Source organism: Corvus hawaiiensis, chromosome 13, assembly GCF_020740725.1.
Source record: "Corvus hawaiiensis isolate bCorHaw1 chromosome 13, bCorHaw1.pri.cur, whole genome shotgun sequence".
NCBI lineage: Eukaryota > Metazoa > Chordata > Aves > Passeriformes > Corvidae > Corvus > Corvus hawaiiensis.
This window is the reverse complement of record NC_063225.1, coordinates 21,565,235-21,584,528: the sequence shown is the minus strand read 5'-3', so window position 1 is coordinate 21,584,528 and position 19,294 is coordinate 21,565,235. Positions and strand designations below refer to the sequence as shown.

At 52.2% G+C, this 19,294-nt stretch overlaps 1 protein-coding gene across 10 annotated transcripts in view; it reads right to left on the bottom strand.

Moving 5' to 3' along the window:
- CPEB1 (cytoplasmic polyadenylation element binding protein 1) overlaps window positions 1–19,294 on the bottom strand; it is a 41,948-nt gene that overhangs the window by 14,790 nt on the left and 7,864 nt on the right. For 5 of the 10 annotated variants that reach the window (XM_048317608.1, XM_048317609.1, XM_048317610.1 and 2 more), the window contains exons 2-3: window positions 18,094–18,271; window positions 8,500–8,688 (exon numbers count right to left, since the gene is read on the bottom strand). In XM_048317608.1, the coding sequence (XP_048173565.1) occupies window positions 8,500–8,688; window positions 18,094–18,271 (367 nt within the window). Of the gene's footprint in view, window positions 1–8,499; window positions 8,689–8,952; window positions 9,472–9,602; window positions 9,740–11,389; window positions 11,484–16,816; window positions 16,836–18,093; window positions 18,272–19,294 lie in introns of those variants that run through there. The other 5 variants (XM_048317617.1, XM_048317614.1, XM_048317616.1 and 2 more) reach the window with 5 other exon arrangements.

Below are 19,294 nucleotides of genomic sequence, written 5' to 3'. Positions count from 1 at the left end.
TTAACATCTGAGAGCACTGGTCCTCCGTCGGCACTGAGAGCAGGACCCGGCTGACAACGAGGCTCACAGCTTCCCGAGGCAGGGAATTTACTCCTGTGCGTTTCTAGGAAGGGAAAACAGCTGCCCAAGGTAAGTATAAAAATCAGAAAAGACAGCTAAAATGCAATTCAGGATTACAAGTGCCCAGGTAATTGCATTCGCTAAGCAGGCTGCCACAACCACAGTTGTCTTTAAAAAGATCAGAACACTGAAGTACAGCAGGTTTTAACATGTATCAGTCCCAGGGAGATTTAAAAGCCAACATATTCGGGTCAAATTCTGCACAACAAGCTTCAGCTCTGCAAGCCTCAAGAACAAACACTTCTATATTTAAGTACCAAACTCCTCTCAATTATCTGCTGCAACATCTAGGGTGCAAACTCTGCTGCGTGTGTTACCTGACGTGATAACAAGGGTGAGTGACTCATCCTCAGCTGCATCACAGTTTGGGGGTGCCAAGGCCAGGATACCACCTTTAGAAGGGGGGCTCTCTGGAGGGGGGCAAGCTGTCGGCCAGACCCCTCTGCAGGCTGCAGTGAAGGAAGAACAACGGAAAAAAAAAAAGAGGCTTCAGTCCCAAACTCAATTTTCTTTGGGAAATGGCACACAAGCCTCACTGTGGCCTTCAACCAGCATAGAGCCACTGCTAGACCAGCACTCCCAAACCCCACCAGTGATGCCTGCAACACTCCCAGCTACCTTCCAGAGGTCTGCACCCCTTAGCATCACAGCCTGGGAGTTTGTCTCACCTTCCCTCCACACTCTCAGGGAGAAAACCAGGCAGAGGGGCAAGGAGGGAGCCAGCACATCCCCACGGCCATCTCAAATGCGTGGCAGCAGCTGCCGTGCCCGAGAGCAGCCTCTGCACTGGCAGCAGCACAGACAGCACCTGTGATTCAGCTGGTTTGCCATCGCCTGAGGGACCAGGCACAGAGGGAGTGAGCTTGGAGATGTGGATCGAAGGTGCAACCCTGGCTGGAGATGCCCTGCCCAGTGCCCCAGCCCTACAGCAGCACCACTCAGCCTCTGTGCAGTGACAGCTCAAGGACCACAGCACCCCTCAGAAGGGGATCATTTCCGAGCCAGCTCAGGGGAGGTGCCCACTTAAAGGGGTGTTTTTGTGGGAACACCAAGGCAGAATTAGTTTCTGGAACCCCCTCGGGCTACATTATTTCCACCACCGTCCAGCAGCTTTCCTGCTCTGAGCGATGGTAGGACTGGATACCCTCAAGAGGTCCCTTCCAACTGGAGTCACCCTAAAAACCCCAGCCTGCCAAGAGTACTGCAGAGGGCTCACAAGCCCTCTTACAGCAGCTCCACACACAGTCCCCAATGAAAGTCAGCTGGAGGGACTTCAGCTGTGCTAACAGGCCAGATGCTCTCCACTAGCTCCTTGGCCTGGCCCTGGTGACAGTGGAGTGACAGGTCACCCCACATGTCACATAGCATGGCCTGGTTATCACTGTGCCCAGGTACCACACAGCACCAGGGACAAACTCAGGCCCAAGGCAGCAGGAGATGCTGAATTCTGGGCCTGTCCCACCAGAGCTGGGGAAGGGGAGCAGTGGGCACCCCCTCTGCTACAGGCACACTGGGACAGCAGGTCCAAAAGCTGTTCCCTACCCAGCTCCCTGTGCAAGCACTCAGGCCTGCATGTGCCGGGGAGATTGCAGTGAAGGCACTGAGTCAAAGACACATTCAAGGCCTCTCCTAGAGAGGTCCCATGCTCCTGATGGAGCTGCAGCAGAACTTCTTGGGTCAGCTCTGCCCAGCAAGGAATCATCACATCCACTGCTTAGACACACAGCAGTGCAAGGGCTGGAGGAAAACCTCCTCATCTCTCATCTGACCGGTGCAATTTTGGGGATGAATCTTACCCCAGGCCAGGGCTTGCACACACTAAACCACCCTCCCTGCTGCTACCTCCAATATCAATCACAGGAAAGACTAAGCCACGAATTTCCTGGGGCAATTCAGACCCACCAAACAGCAGCTCCAATGCTCTCCCCTTGGCAGGGAACGTGCCTGTTGAGGCTCACTTCCTGAGTGAGCCAAGAGGAATGCTCTCCAAACCACCCCTGGACACTGCCACAGGGCTGCTCCAGAGGCCACAATCAAACACCCTCCCTGACAGAAGCCAAGGGGAGGGTTTTGGGTGGTACATGTCTGCTCCCACAAGCTGCCTCCAGCACAGCACTGGAGCTGCCCTGACCCACTTCAGTTCTGGCTGGATACAAGCAGAGATGCTGGTTGGGTTCCTGTTCCAGTTACTCCTCTATTTGCATCTTCTGTTTTACAGCATCAGCACAGATAAAAATAAATCTGTTTTAGGAGAAGCTGCTCAAATGGAAGCTTTAGGAGTTGTATTAAGAGCAACTTCCATTAGAAAACAATTGCAAGCTCAGGTTTGATACTTTTTTTACTTATTTGATACATATTTTATTCTGTTAAGGATCAAACACCGCTGCCACATGAGCAGTGTGCAGCTGTTAAGTGCTTCCCTGCTTCCCACTCCCCAGCACAGCTGGCTGGAGCCAAGCACTGAGGAATCAGCCCACAGAGCATGAGCAGCTCTTATGGAAACACGTTGAAGGAACAAGTGCCCATTAAGTACCCACATCAAGTAAGTCCTTAGAAAAGCCCTACAAACACTAGGATAGCATGGGACAAGCTTTTAGTAAGGCTGTCTCAGGTACTCCTGGAATACTAGCACCAAGCAAGAGACCAGGAGAGTCAAACCAGCTGCCAGCTTTGTGCCCTTACACCATTATCACTCACAACCTTCACAGAGGAAGCACCACCACATCTGTGCTTCCATTACTACGGTCTGAACATCAGCAAGCTGCTCCCAAGGAACCAGGCTGCTGGGAAAGCCTGTCCTCCTTTAGGGAACAAAGGACACCAAGAACATGTAATTCAGGACCACCACCAAAACTCTGGATATACTTATTTTCCTGAACCAAGCACAGGTCCAAGGTCAGCAGGAGTGGCCCTTCCCTCCTCATCCCAGCAGCCACACCACCAGCAGCACAAAGGAACCTTTTACTGAGTTTTCTAGGCATACTTGAGCTTAGATGGGAGCAAGCCTCACTCAGGTTAAGTGCTCTCCCCCCACACCCAAAACATCCTCCCTTTCACTACAGAGCAGGAAAAACCATCCTTGGATACTCTGATGCCAACCTAGTGTTGTCCAGACATTGAGCTCTCCATCAGGATGAGCCTCTGAAATCTTCCTCTAACATAAGGAGAGGGATTTACACACAGCCAAGCAGGAATACACAGGAGCTGAGGGCACACCTAGGTCCTCTGAAGCCACTCGTCCAAAAGACAGCAGGAAAAGCAGGAGGGAGAGACCTGGACATGCACAAGAGAGAGCTCTATGGAACTTGGCATGGGTTAGCCAAGCAGCAAATTAAACAGATGGAAAACTGGGAACCCAAATCCTCTGCCCCAAGCTCTGCATCCAAGCACTCAGACCAGCAGCTCAAGGAAAGCCAGTGACCGCCATGCTGTATTTATTAACAGCCACCCCAGGCTGAGCAGCAACTCTCCCCTGGGGGGCTCAGGTGCCTTCCACCACACACAGCATTTGAGGACACTCCGTAAACAGCCTGACCTCAGGGAGTAGCTTATGAATCCCTCCTGCTGTTATCAATAAGAAAGGCAAGGAGTCCATGACAACAACTGTTCTTCCTGTGCAACAGGTCTTTTCTTTCATCCTTCAGACAGGGTTTTGCCTTGAAGACTTCAGAGAGATTCGTGCTCCGAGGCCTCCGCTATCTGCCAGGCAACGCACAACAGACTGCCCGCAGCTCCAGCCTGGCAGATTTTAAGCAACTACAGATAAGTAAGCTTATCGCAAAAATGAGTTGCTGTGCTCTGGGAAGCAGAAGAGCCAAGGGCTGGGAAGATTCAGCAGTGTTTTCCTACCACAGGCCATTTCCCCAGAACCAGAGTGACAGGAGCTGCAACCTTGCAGGCTGGAGAATGAGACAGCAGCAGCAGCAGCAGCCACCCCGCAGAGGGCACAGATGAGGCTGGAGCTGCAGTCTCAAGAGCAAATCCAAGGAAAAGCTCAAATCTGTTGCTGAACCAGCAGCTTTAGGGTCACACAGCAAAGCAGAGAGGCAGATGCAGCAAGGTGCTCCACCAGACACCACCAGGAAGAGCTCACCTGCTAGGCTCACCTAGAGAGGCCAACATCCTCTCCAGAAGACCTGATCCTGCTAAAAACACACTCAGGTTAGCCTTGCAGACTTCATAACAGACCGCTTTTAGGATGATATCCCAGCGGGCAAGTCTGCTGTCCCACATAGGGACATCTTCCAATGTAGGGCAGGACAGACCAGCCAGACCAAGCAGCTGGCACACAGGCTGAGAGCCAGGCAGGGAGACCCAAAATCTGCACACGGATCTGCTGTGCACTGCTGTTCTCCAGGCAAAAATTGGATCGAGACCCCATTTGCTTGCGCCCCTTGAGAAACAGAGCAGTGAAGGTAAAGGATACCATCAAGGACAGTCCCACCTCACTGGCTCTTAACCCCTCCTTGCCTCTGAACTCTGAGATCTCTACACGTGTCGCCTACTCTGAGACTGAAGACAGGGAAACACTGCCTCAAGGTATACAGCCAGGAATGGCAGGACTGGAAGTGTTCAAGGCCAGTTTCCTGCAGAAGTCCCTCCCCAGGCCACAGAGCAGGTTGCTGGGACTTGCTGAAGTATTTCCAGCCTGACAGATCTAGTGGCAGCAGAGGGTTTCAGACGCTTTGCCTGCTGTGAGACAGCAGTTCAATCCTACAGCCAGGAAGTGCCAGCAGCTTGAGCCTGCAGCAGCCACTGCCTCCAGAGAGCTTCTCCAGGCACCAGCAGTGCCTCTGCCACACTGCCTAGGGCTCAGCACATGCCCTCAGTGCATTGTAGGCCGGGTGCAGAAGGAAAACTCCTCACAAATAACCCTGTCTGGGTGCAAGGGGCTCAGTGGCCCTTCAGGAACAGGGGATGTAGGCAGGATTGGGGCATACAAACCAGCCCCACTGCTCTCCGACCTATAACCAGCGGGCATCTGCTCCTACTGCACCAAGCTGCGTGGTGGCAACGCCCTGGGAGCACAAGGTGACACCAGAAGGCTTTGTAGCCAAAGGTCCTTCCCAGGCTGAGGAAGCTCCGTGCTGGCAGGGACTACGCAGAGGAGAGGAGGTCCCAGCTCATCAGTACTCAAGCACAGCACTGCAGGGGACCACATCAGCAATATTTTTAGCCTGATTGTTAGCTTTTTTTGTTGCATTTCCACCCTTCCAGCCACCTCCCTGTGGGTCCGCACAGCTGAGTCACTGCTGGAACCTTCCAAACGCTTGGGTGCCAGCGGCACAACAGCTTCGCTTGGCAGTGCCAGCCCTCCCCCATGCCCAGCCACAGCCCAGCGCTGCTGCAGCCTCACCTGCCCACAGGACACTCCAATGGAGACCCCAGCCCTGTGGGCTGGGCCAGCTGCAGCCTCCTCGGCCTCAGCAGCATCCTCTCCATATCCTCCCTCTTTCCATCACAGCACAGACAGGCCACTTGGAAGGACCAGAATCTGTCAGCTCCTCAGACCCACACAGCTTTCAGACACAGGACAATTCTCTGCCACCCAGAGTGTTCCACAACCTTGCAGAAGATGCTCCTGAACTACAGGCTCTCTGTTCCCAAGGAGTTCCACTGCCACTCCGGGGCCCTGAGGAAGGGCTAAGGCACCACAGACATGGGAGGTGTGGGTGGCTGAAGCAACACAAAGCTGTGCATAGGATCAGCCTTTCACCTTCCCAGCCAGCACACACCATCCTCACAGCTCTCAGAGCAGGAGAGTAACAGCAGCCCAGACCATGGAGCACCCCTGGCCCAGCTGCTGCTCACCTGGGAAGGGAGTGTGGGAGTGAGAGGGAGAATATTGTCTCAGGATCACAACACCCCCAGCCACAGGGCATTGGACCCTCCACACAGCCACTGAAAGCCAGAGACTGCTCTGTACAAGCAGTACAGCTGCGCTTGGGCAGGTCCCACATCCCAGCCATCCTCTCTCTGTATACCAATGGGAATACCAGGAGTGAGAAGTGAGGAAACAGGCCTCTCCAGACAGCACTGGGTGCCATCTTCCACCAGCTGTTACCACACTTGCCACAACCACCTAGTGGGCACAGATCATCAGAGCCCAGGGCTATGCCTGAGGCAAGACCCTTTCCACAGCTCTTCCCAGGCCTCTGTGGCAGGCAGGAGCTCCAGCACGATGCACTGCAGTCAGTGGGGGCACCTGACACCAGATACACCCTCTGTGAGCAGGGAGGTCACCAGAGCACCTTCAAATCTTCTCCAACTCAACCTCTCTCCTGAAACCAGCAGCCTTTCCACCCCCTTGGCAGTAAATTCCCACCACCAGCCTGGCCGTGCCAGCCCCACCACCCAACCTGCGAGGCACAGAGCCCACCCCAGGCTCATGCCAGCACTGCTCGCCTGCCTGCCGGAGCGCTGCAGAGACATCCGTGCCTCTGCCAAGGCAGGCTGGCAGGAAGCCGACCAAGAGAGCTCTGGAGATGGCTACGGAGGAGCAGGTGGAGCTGGGACATCCGCACCGAGCGGCCGCCTCCGTGTGCGACAGCCTCGTTCCGCAGCGCGCTGTGCGCCGAGCCCAGCGCCAGGGCTGTGAGCAGCAGGGTCACGCCAGGGGATGTCACCTGCTCCAAGTGTGCTCTTCATCCATTAAGGATCCTGTGACACGGGGACCAGCAGGGCCCCAGTCTGCCAACAGCCAGAAGGGGCTCAGAGCAGAGCTCTGAGGCACCTGGCCAGCCCACTGCACACTAGCAACTTGTTTCTCCTTCCTCCTTCAAAGTCTCAGCTGGCAATGAAAGTACAGGCAGGAGTGTGTGGTATTCCCTGGTTCATTAGGGGAAGCCCACAGGACCGTGTGGAGGTTTGCTCACTGGAGCAGAGCGAGGCTTAATAAAGCTACCGCAGCCGGGCTGCAGGCAGACCCCAAGTGCCCATGCCAGGGCCCACACGCCAAGTCTCATGGAAATTAGGTGCAGAAACTCAAGTGAGCTGTGCGGATCGAGCTGTTCAAACTCTGCTACCCCACTAGTGCTTTTTTTTTCTGCTGTTTTACAACTCACACAGCAACTCAGGGCTGTGTCCCAGCAGCTCTTCCTATGCTCAGGACAGCATCCCCTTGCCCCTCCAAACATCTACATGGGCAAACCCTGCTGCCCAGCCCCCCCCAGAAGCTATCTATATTCCTGTCAGCACCAACTCCATGCCTGGGGCCTCTGTGTCACCCAAGTCTGCGCAGCGATGCACTCTCCTTTTAACAAAGCAGCAGCATGCTGCTATAAAGGGATGAGTTTCTGTAGCAACCAGGCTGTACTTGTACAAACTCTGCCAAAGCACTAGATCTTTCCACGGACTGATACTTGAACGAACACACCACCATTTGTGGTTTTTACACACCTCAAAGGCTAGCAAGTGAACTCTCCCCTGTTTTACCCCTCTGCTCCAACACCAGGCTGAGAGGATGCTTTAAGTTTGTACATACAGCATCCCTCTCTCCTGTGATTTTACAGGGAAGGCTGGGTGTCTCAAACAGTTAACTGGACCCCACATCACTCCAGGGGAGGCACCCAGCACCCCAGGAATTCCCCAGCCAATCTCAGCTGCAAAAGCAGACTGGAGAGGATCGAGGGGGAAGGGCACACCAGCCAGCAGTGCATGGCTGCAAGCCCACACCCTGCCCATCACATAGGTTTGTGCTGGACCAGAAGAGTTAAAACAAGAAGCCATTCCACTGCATCTCCTGCAGCCCACTGCCAGGCACAGCCCGCTATTTCTAGTTGAGCGTGGGAGTGGAGAAGGATCCCTCCAAGTCTCCCACCCAGCCAGCGAGCTGCCGGCTGAAGTTGTCGGGTGCTGGCTGTACCACACCCCACAGCAGAGTTGGGCGAGCACGGCTGCCAGGACTTTGGCAGTCGGGCATGGGGGGGCCCTCTGCAAGCACACCCTGCCCCCCACCTGCAGAGCTGCCTGCCACCAGGGATTTCCTCAGGCTGCCAGAGCGAAGTTCAGCCTCACTCCTACCCAGCATGTTCAGCCTCCTGACACCACACCCCCCACCCACTCCCTCCAAACACAGCAAGAGGATTTCTCCTCTCCTGGTGAGGTTATTCCCCCAGCAGCATTACAGCTCCGAGCAAAACAACCCCAGGCACTTCTCATCTGCAGTGAGCTGACAGCAGAGCAGAGGGGGCTGTGGCAGAGGCAGCCACAGCCTCCCCAACTCAGCTGTCACATTACACAAGCACCACAGGTCAAGAAGCCCCTGTTAGCCCCAACCAGCACCCTGTTACACAAGCACATCGCTCCCTGTTAGCTTGAAACCAGCCAAAAACATACACAGAATCCAACAACTGTTGCTGCGTGTGTCAGCAGACTCACCGGACTGTGTGCTGGTTTGTGCTGCAGCGTCAGAGTCCTGGGTGCTCCAGGGTCTGTCCCACCCTGTCAGGTTGAGGGACTGCAGGCCAAGGCACAGATCGTTGGTGTCTGGGAGGCCACGGGAAGACTCTTGCGTGGATGTAGGGAAGAGCATCCTGCTTGCCACTGCTTCTTCAGAGTCCTGGATGTCTGCTCAGATGGAGAACAAACAGAAGCTTGAGAGTTCAGGGCTGCTTTTTTCTTTTTAAAGTGGGAGTTTTCCAAAGCTTTAAGCCCCGAGCCAGGTCTCACGCCGCTCTGAAGCCACAGCTCCTGCAACCAGCAGTTGCACCCCAAAAGGGAGGGCTACCATATGTCCAGAATCCAGCCCCCCACCCCCCTCGGCCCCTCCACCTTCCTATCCCGTCTGCATTACTGACTGGGTCAGCATGTGACCAGGCTGCTGATGCTTACTGTGCTGACAGTGACGTCACTCAGCCATGCAAGAGAACTGCATCAGCTCTTACAAAATAAAGCTAAGAAGAAAGGGTAAGATTTCCCCTGACAGACAAGACGGTAGCAGGAGGAAAGAGGAGCAGCTCCAGTAAATCAGGGGAGGCAGGCAGCACAAAGCAGGGCTCGTCAGCACAGCAGACACCAAGCTGGAGGCAGCAAACCCCCCAGCAACGACGAGAGCAGCAGCGACAGAGCACAGTTAGTTTTAGTGCTACCCAGCTCTCCTGTCCCCGCCTCCCTCCACCCACAAAACCCAAAAACACTTTAGTCCTGGCCAGCCTCCAGCTGCTGGCTCCGATTCAGAGCCGATGCAAAGCTTCGCAATTCTGCTGGCATAATCTGTTTGGTTGAGCCTGGCCACTGTGCCTCTCACTGACTCGGCATTGTTTACCCCTGAGTAACAAGGATAACCTTCAACCCCCACTACCCAGAGAGCAGCCCATTATCTCTGGTCCAGCCCGAGCAGGCACATCCCACTGGTACAGGAGGAACAGAACCGAGCAGACCCATTTCACATCAGGAATTTTTCATGGCCTGTTTACCTTCCACCCGCCTGGTCCCCCCTTTCCCAGCCCTCCCCCTCCCTTGCGGGGTGTTCACAAGCCTACGGTACTGGAGACGCCGGATTCTTGCCTTGGTTTAAGCCCGTGCCAACAGCCTAAGGAAACACAGCAGGTTCATAGTCTGAGAATTCCAGTTTAACGGAGGGATCTGGGGGCTGGTGAAACCACAAGATGCTCAGCTGTGCTACCCGAAATCTGAGTCAGAGGGCATTTATAAGCCAACTCCCAAGAAGCAGCAGCTGTCTCCTCCTCCTCCCCCTGCCCCCACAGCCTCCCACTGTGCCATCAGATGTACACCTTGCTCCACACACTGCTCCCAGCTCTTCCACGGGCACTGCAGTCGCTCCACCCTGTCACGTTATCCCTCACGTGCAGCCCCAGCCATCCCAGGCAGCCCGACAGCATTCCTGGCCTCCTTTTCCACATCCACATCCCGTGCCACTCGGATGCCCGTGAGCAAAGCCCAGGCAAAGGCTGGTGGCAGCTGGGTAACCTATGTGTGACACAGGCCACTGCTGCCACCAGAGGAGGGACCCTTGCCTTCAGCCCACGGCAATTTGGGAGCACCAGCATCCCCAGACCCCAGTGAGGGGACTGTGGCACCACAGGCAGGATCAGAGCGGCTAAAACATAACCTGCTGGCAACGCATCACCTTCCCCCCTCCCAGCTGCAGCCTCCTCCACAGCACTCCACCAGGATAGCATCCACCAGGGTGTTTCCTACTCCTAGTAGTACTAGTACAAGCTGTAGTGCCAATTTAGTCACATTACTACCAAGCACCTGTAACAGCATCTACTCCTCCGACAGCATCACGCTGTATCTCCAGCGCAGTATTTCACCACATGAATTCTTCCCAGATAGTTTTCTGATTGCTTGTTTTGGACATCTCTAACATAGGGAGGAGAGGATCAAGGCACAGTGCTCAGCCAACTCAGTTCCCACAGCAACCATAACTTGTCCATATGAATATGTAACATTCCTGCCTTTATGAAAAGGCACAAGTGCTGTGCACAGATCCCTGGCAGCAGGAGACTCCCTTCCCTCTGGGGACCAGGGATCTTGCTAGGTCTCAAAAGAATTAATTCCCACCAAGCTTCATCTTCTGGGAAGCATGGACACAGAGTAGTGACACACAGCACAACTTGAATCCCAACAGCTTGGATGAAGCCCATGACTGAAGAAATAAGGAAAACAAGGAACAAATTTATCTGCAGCAGGAAGCGCTCACTCCGCAGCATCCAGCCACGTTTCCCCTCGCTATCCCCATTTTTCAGGAAATAAGCTGTTTTGTTTAATCGAACAAAATCAGATTCAAGTAAAAGATCCATGATTCCCTCTGATGACTTCAATCCACATTTAAAAACAAACTCCCTGCAATCCAGTTACAGCTCTAACTGCGGAAGCACAGAGCAGAATCCACTCAGATAACCAGCAGTTTTTAATTAGACCTTCTCCCATCAGAAGCCAACAGCCAGCCCAAGCTGCTTCCCCTTTAACACTCCAAGCCAGGCTAAAAGCTAGATACAGGTCATCCAGGCAAAACATCAACTTAAAAAGATCTCTGGACTTGTTATTTTTAAAAGTCAAAGAGTCTGGAGCTTTGTTACAAAGCAATCAATTGCTGCAGGCAGACAAAACTAATCAGATACCAGAGCAGGAAGAATTAAATCTCCAACAAAAATTCAGTCTAAAGAGTCACAACCTCAAGTTATTCATAACTAAATGTCTACCAAATACTAAATAACTTAACTTTGCAACCTGACACAGCCCAACCCAAATGCTTTACTGCAGATTTTTCCAAGCACCGAACACTAGCACAAGCCCTCCCAACCTGGATTTTTCCCTGGAGTTGCCACTGGAAGCCAACCATCCTGGCAGAGGAGCAGCACTGCGCTCGTGCCCGAGCGGCTGGGAGAGACTGAGCTCCTGCCTCCCAAGCCGGTTGGGTTTGATTTCAACAGCATCATGAGAACAAAGTCCTTAATAAAACACTCCCTCGCTGGCCTTGGAGCAAGTGTCTCTCCTGGGTGACTCCCTCTTGCCTGTCCAGGAGATCCCTGGAGCCAGGCTGCACCACAGCACAGGCCGGACAGCTTTCCACACCACTGCCCACATGGAAAGCTGCATTTTCCAGACTTTAACTGTCACAGCCCAGGATTTAAGGCATTCCAAAGACTCTTAAAGGTAAGGATCCCCAGAGCTCAGCTCTCACCTGCAGGCAAGGACAGCTCCCACAGCCCCAGCCCCTGTCCCCACCCTCCCTCCTCACACCACTTTAGGCAGGTGAGTTTCCACACAGGAAGCTGGGCTGGGGAGCTCATCTGGTTAAAACCAAGCCACAGGGAGCTAGTTTTAAGCCTGGCTCACTCCCCTGATCTGGTATGCAGCATGGGTGCACCAACCAGGCACTTCAAACAAGAAAATATTAAGGAAATTACAGCCTAAGCCTGTGTGGGAAGGATCCACAAGGCCTGGCAACAGGAGCTGCGATCCACAGGCAGGTTGTGGGCTAAGGCAGCAGGAGGAGCAGGGAGCATGATTCAGTTCCCAGCCCATAGCAGCAGCATCTCTGTGCCATCAGTCTGTAAAGGTGGTGCCTCAACCTAGCACAAAGATGTTCAGACACTTGAGCCTTCCAGATCTGGGAAGGCCAGCTAACAATCCAGCAAATGGGGTTTTTCTTCCTCTGGGTTTTCTCAGAATGGTTAAGCAAACATGAACCCGAGTCAGATCCCACTCCTACCACCTCCACAGCCAGGAGAGCTCTCCCTTTGCTCCCACATGCTGGTTTCCACCAGAGCCTGAATACAGATGAAGCCCCTCCACGAATGAGGGCCCCAAGTTTTGAGGGCAAGGGAAGGATAAATCCAGCTCAGCTGTAAGTTCCATTCACTGGCAAAACCAGATTCACCCCATGGAGTAGAGCTCTCACCAAGGCTGAACTTCCAAACTAAATCTGGAGAAGCCAGAGGCAGGGGGAAAAGCCTTCAGATCACAAATAGGAAGGCAGCTGCCAGCAGCAGCACTGCTTGCCTTTCACACCTCTCTACACCTCCAATTGTAAAGGCTGGGAATTGCATCCCTGAAAATTAAGCCTCTCAAGTGCCTTTTGCACACCAGACAAACAAATACCAAAGTGAAAGCTTTCAGATGAGCCAATTGTATTCCCAAAGTGCAGTGGAGATCATCAGGGACTTAGAAAAGCACTTGTTAGGCATAAACCTACTAGTTACAAGAGGTTTTTCTGAAACACAACTAAGCATCTCCCTTGTAATCTGAAAAGTTCCTGAAGTGGAGACACTGCTGCATGACCTGTTTCACAGCCAGATGAAAGAATCTGCCTTATTCCGTAGCCACAAACACTTGAGCAGCTGGCAAACAGCTACTTCAGAAACCAAGGAAGAGGCACTGCAACAGTCTTGCTGCTCTACCTCCTTCTTCCAAGAGTAACAGAGACTGTCACAGAATTACAGCACCAAAACCTGAGTGACAGAGCTCAGTACACATCAGAAAACTGCTGCATATTCAGAACACCAGTCTCTGACCACTGCAGAGTACAACAGCTCTAGGCCAAGTCCCTGCTCTGCAGAACACTGACCTGCATTTCTGATACAAAACCCAATTACTAGAGCCACTTTCCAGTACAGAGAAGCATCATGCTTATGTAGGCAAAGACCTGGTAATGTGACACTTTAAATCCAAAGGCCAAGAGCAAGGGCAGTAAGTGTGCTCCTCTTCTGGGGCACAGGTGTGGAATTCCCCTATTCTGGATGTGTACCTGGCATCCAGCACTTCTTTAGGGCAGGCAGAATGCTTCTGCCAGCTTCAGGCTAGCTCCCGCTGATGGTCTCTGCCTCAGGACCTCCAGGTAAGCAGAGCTACCTTTTGGGTCTCTGCATCCTACATTTTGTTCCCTGATCCAAGACCATGCACATCAGGTCAGCTGCATCCAGCGCTGTCTGGAATATTTCCTTGGGGCTGCAAGCCAGGGAAGAGCAGAGGAATTTACATTACAGTATCAAGACACTTTTTGGACGGCTAAACAAGTGATAGGTCATTAACTGACTGCAGTTAAGAGCAAACAGGAAGCTGATTTAGTCATCAGCTAGTCTGGGTTTGCATTTGTCCTTCAGTTTTCCTTAAATAAGGCAGCCACAGAGTCATTAAAGCCTGATGGGCCACAACTAACAGCCTTTACACTGAACTTGGCACCTGAAGCCTCTCCCGTTCAAAGGAAGTCATTTAAGCATCTCCCATTTCTTCACACAACAGACTGTCAAGTTGGAGCAAAATAACGGCTGCTTTGTCGCAGTTAAATGATCAGAGCTTAATGAAAGATCAGTGTTACTCGGACATTTGGGGTACCTACATGTCTTTCAAGTTTCTTTTAAGCACGAACTGCCTTCAGCTGAAACCAGCAACAGGCATGCAAGAGCTCCAGTGGGAGCTTTACTCCCAGTTACACTTAAGCTGGAAGTTGTGCCTACGGAAAGACCAGGGTAATTTCAAAAGCTGCTATAGGTAACAGCACCTTACACCCAACAAGGCCCAGCTTTAAAGCCTGGTAAACAAACCACCAGCCAGTTAAAACTGGCCTTGCTCACGTTCTTATTCAGAGGGGTGATGAACATACAGAACAGCTTTAAAACCACATTCCTTGCAAAGCAGCTGCTCAAGGACAGGGAGCTGCTCCAGCAGCACTGGCAGGAGATGTTGATTCTTGCCTCTGTCAAGGCCATGCTGTCTCCCTCACCTCCAGCACCACAGTAAAAGCCACTAAAGGTTAAGGCCTGCACTGAGGAGGTTCTGCCTTTCTCCAGAGAGGACTGAGGCAGTCTGACAGGCAGCTGTTGTGAAGCACCATCACCCTGTCCCAGAAGCAACCAGACAGGTTCTACAATGACAGCTCTCCTCACACTGCTGCACTGTACCCCACAGTTTGGGAGAACATCCTGAGCCTGGTGCTTGGGGAGCAGCTACCCACAAACCTCAGGTGGTCAGCCTGGGTGTCCCAACACAGCTGGCTTCGACAAGTCAACCAAGTTCACCAAGGATTATCATCAGCTGCAAACTGATCTCGACAGAGATCCAACTTTAGGTGTGACAAGCTGAACCTGCAGCAGCAGTCCCAGCTCTGCCCAGAAGGAGATAACACTCTGACTGCGTGGATCCAGGAGTGCTGAATCAGCCTGTCCCTCTCACATTGCTCAGGCTGCTGCTGGACTGATCCCAGCACGGCCTCACTCTGAGCCCAGTAAAGTGTCTCCACACGTGCTTCCCCAATAGCATTAGTGAAAGGTCACGAACTTCTGCCATCCCTTCTCCACCACGTGTAATCCTCTTAGTGCTCAAAGGGGCTTCTTCAACCCAAGTCCAAGCCAGGATAAATCTAGTTTGACCTGAAGATGACAACTGAAAAGCTTGAGGGACCATGACTAGATTAAGATCCAAGCATTTACTGCTAGAAAAAAGGCTCTTCCCTAAGCTCTGCCATTAAAGAAGTTGTAAAAAGACAGTCCTTTCACCTGTTATAGCTACTACACATTCATGGTTGATCTCCAGGTTCAGTAAGCCTGCCCAAGCAAGGAGTTCCATGATAATCCAGTCTAACTACAGTACACCAGTTGTTCCTGAACAAAGTAAAAGCACCACAGGCTCAGGAATTGTTCAGAAGCGACTTGGAGCAATGACAAGACACCACATGAGCTCAAGGGTCTCTGCTCCATTGGTCACCTACCCAGAAGTTCACTCAAGGGCAAGGCAAACAGCTCCAACAACCTGTTCCAGGCTTAACCACCTGCCCAGGTACCTGCACTATATTCTGAATTTTAGCAAACAGCTGCTCAGCCTTACAGCCATCAGGTGTGAATTTCTGCACAACCCAGGCCAGGGTCCAGGTGCCAAAGTACCTCCCCCATTTATAAATTATAGATACCCCAGGACCCACATCCTTGCTGACAGTGCCAAGTTTTTCCCGGAGAAGACTCTCATTAGCAACCTATCAAACATTATGAGCAGCTCCTGCGCTTTTCAGCTCCAAAGACAGGACAAAGCTTGCAGAGCTGCCGCATTCAGGCCCTCCTTACCTACCCAGAGGTCCCAGCTCCCACACTAAGGAAATGAGGCTGGGAGTGCAAGGAGACCAATAACTCTGAGCTGCCGACACATTGGCAGATGCTGACTCATCCACAAATTTACAGCTGAAAACTGCTGGCCCAGGTTGTTCTCTTATCAGTACCTTCACACTTCCATTAGCCCAAACACTGAGGGCACCCAAGGCAGCCCTCTTCCAGCCTGGCTCAGTATCTTTTGGGAAGTGAGGAATTCTTTCCTCACACCATCATAAGCATTTGTGTCACAGTACAAGGGATTTGATACAAGCTAAAGCCCTCCTGTCTGGGTAACTACTGCTGAGCAGGCCCCCACCCCTCACTGGTGAGGCTGGCCTCAGCTGCCACAGCAGGAAGAAAGCTGCTTAGGGTGTCCCCAAAGCACAACCTTGGCTTCCCTGCAGCAAAAATAACATTTGCTAGAAGAAGGCACCCTTTTTTACATCCAAGTCCCAGTGTACTTGCCCTGTGAGAGGTCTTTCACAAGACTTACTGAGCACCTGAAACAAGCAGTTTAACACCACTGGGAAACTCAAGACTTTCCAGACAAGACATCACCTCTAAGCATCTCCAGCAAAACCCTCTGGTCCAGATGCCCCCAGGAAAAACCAGAGTAAATGATGGAACAAGCAGAGATCTGCAAGCACTAAGAAGTCAGTAAGAAGTCCTATTTCAGTGCCAGGCAAACACCCCCATCCCTCAGAGAAGAGTTTTCAAAATCAAGTACAGCACTGAAAGTCAAAATTGCTGTGCCAGCTGCTAAGCCCAGACCTAAAACCAGAATTAACCTACAACTTCACAGGATCAATCTGCTCTAACAGGCAGAGACAGCTCCTTTATAAACCAGGTTAACTTTGGCAAGCTGAAACTTAATTAGGAAATACCATGAACATGTTTTAAGATTCTATGCAATATTCCCATTCCAAATGGAGCAGGAACAGCTATAGCTAAGATTTCAACAGGGAAGCCAGAAACAACTCTTTCATGAGCCCACTGCAAGGAGATAAAGGAAAATATTTGTTTATTTCTCCTTTATGCTTCCAGTGCATCCAGATCAGATGCAACCCTGGCTACCACTATGCCAGGGGACAAAAAAACCAGCCAAACCAACTCAGTCCAACAGCAAATGTCTAAAATGCACCACTAACCTGAATTGGTTAATATTCACTACACCATTTCTCAGGAGTAGCCAGCATAGCTGCCAATGCCACTTTACCAGGCAGGTTTCAAGCAATGCTGGCCATGGATCCAGGCCTCGAAGCAAACAATTCACTTCCTCTGCTATTTCTGCAGCGCCAGCACAGGATCACATGGCCAGATCAGCCCCAGTCCACACTGCTAAGTCCTCAAATACCCAGGAGATTAAGCTGCACTGGAAGTCATCTGGTAGCAGTCATTTCACTAGCCCAGAACAAAGTTGCACTGCACAGGCATCAAACAGACCCACAGGGTGCCCAGACACTTATTTGGAGCTTTTTTTTCCACACCCATTTGATTAAAACTGGTTACCCATGAGGCTAAGGCAATCCTGTCTCCACATGACTTCAGAGAAAGCTGCTCTGCCCAGGGCACCCTGCAAGGTCACCAGCTGGGGAGGATGAGCCCTATACTTCCCACTTCATTTTACGACATATCCAGAGGGGCCAGTTTGTTTCCCATAATGGCCGAAGTGTTTATTGGCCCTATAATTCAGGGGCTGGAGAGGCAAGAGCAATCCCTTTCAAGTGCCCAAATCCTTGGCACAAGCACTGCTGCTCAGAGGTGTGCTGGCAAAAGGAGTATCAGGCACAGGTACATTTAGTGGCAGAGCTGGGCTGCTGCAAAAGGACAAAAGCATGTCCTTGACTTGGATAAAAATAAGACCAGACCAAACACTCTCTGCTTTGGCACAGAACTTCTGTCTTGAGGCAGCAGAATATGCCCACTCCCCTCAGCCTGGAGGAAACAGAAGCTCACAGCACTGATTTCATCACGCCAAGCTTGCTTTGCAGGAAAGTCTGCACCCACCTGTGCTCTTACATGCAGGTTAACTGACCTGTGGCAAACACGGTTTTTCAAAATTCTGTTGCAATTTCAATGTATGCAGCAACTCAGCCTCGCTAACCCTGAGAGCAGATGAATCCCCACCTCCAGGAGAGGCAGACTACAGGAGTCTGCTGGAGGTATTCACACCAGGAGTTGGCAGATCAGGCAGGGAGCACTCACACCCTGCCCACAGTGACCCACAGCACCACAGGGAGGCAAGCAAGCCTTCCCAGGCATCTCCACACTGCCAGGGAATACATGGATTATCCACTTCAGGCACACAAGCAAAGCCCTCCCAGTACCAAACATGCTGACACCCACACCACTGAGGATTGCCACCATCACCTGTTCAGCAGGCCCCACCAAGTGCCTCCCCACTCCAGCAGCCCCCCTCCATTACCTGGCAGGGTGTCACATTTGCTTTTTGTGACAGGCGTGGTGCAGACCCCACTGAAATCCAGAGAGTTGTCCAACATGGCATTTATCCGGCGGAATATATCCGCATTGCTGCAGGTGGAAAGTGCAGGGGCATTCGGGCTATCCCAGCAGTCTTTTATGCTCCTCACAGGATCTTCTTTCTGGTAAAAAAGAACCAGTATTTGTGTCAAATAGGCAAGTACTCAGCACTGAGCTTTCAACACGCTGTGGAACGCCTGGACTGCCTCCAATACTCACATTAGCTAGGTCTTAGCAACACTCAAGCCCAATTCTTGGCATTAAAGAAGCAGTTAAGCAAACGGGTCAGCAATCTGTCGGCACAGCACACCAGAGCAGACTGCCCACCACACACAGTTCCATGGACTTTAGACTGACAGCCACACCAAACCAGCTGGGTTATGAACACAGCTCCCTGCTGCTTTTCTCCAGCACATCACAACACTAGCACAGATCTGATTAATGGGGCACACACCTTCTCTCCCAAAATCAGTCTCCCGACACCAAGGGATAAGTGGGATGTTCACGGTCCAGGCTGACACAAGGAACCACAGCAGCTCCTCTTATGCACGGCAGAGGAGTGCAAGACTCACCTCACTACCCATCTTGGGGTTCTGAACAGTATCTTGGAATGATCCAAGTCAGCAGCAATCACTTCAGGCTTGCAGAAAAAACCCCAAACAACACTGCTTCCCAGCTAATCAAGCAGCCCCAAATCCTGAGGAAAGGCAGAAGATAAAATCCTCATCTTCCCTTCAGACAGCAGCTCCTGACCACAAAGGTGGTTACCCCAAACCAGCTCTGCTTCAGCACAACCCTCCACGGGCACAGATCCACCAGCATCAAGGTTTTGGGACCATCCTTAATAAGCATTACCTCTTGTAAAGCTTCTGCCTGGGAAAGATCAAACCCCTCCTGCACCCTGGTGCCGGTCCAGAGAACGGGGAAGAACAGCTGCTTTCCCAGCTCTGCTCACAAGCCACTGACATGCAGGCTCGTTCGGGAGCAGCTGCACCACACTCAAGCCTCGGCCAGTTTAGAAGCCGCTAAGCTTCATCTCGACCAACGTTTTGGGGCCGAGGACAGGTCTGCCCGCCACCCAAAAAGCCACTGCAAAATTCTGCTCCCGAGCATGCTGAGCAATCGGTATCGCCGGCAATTAAAAC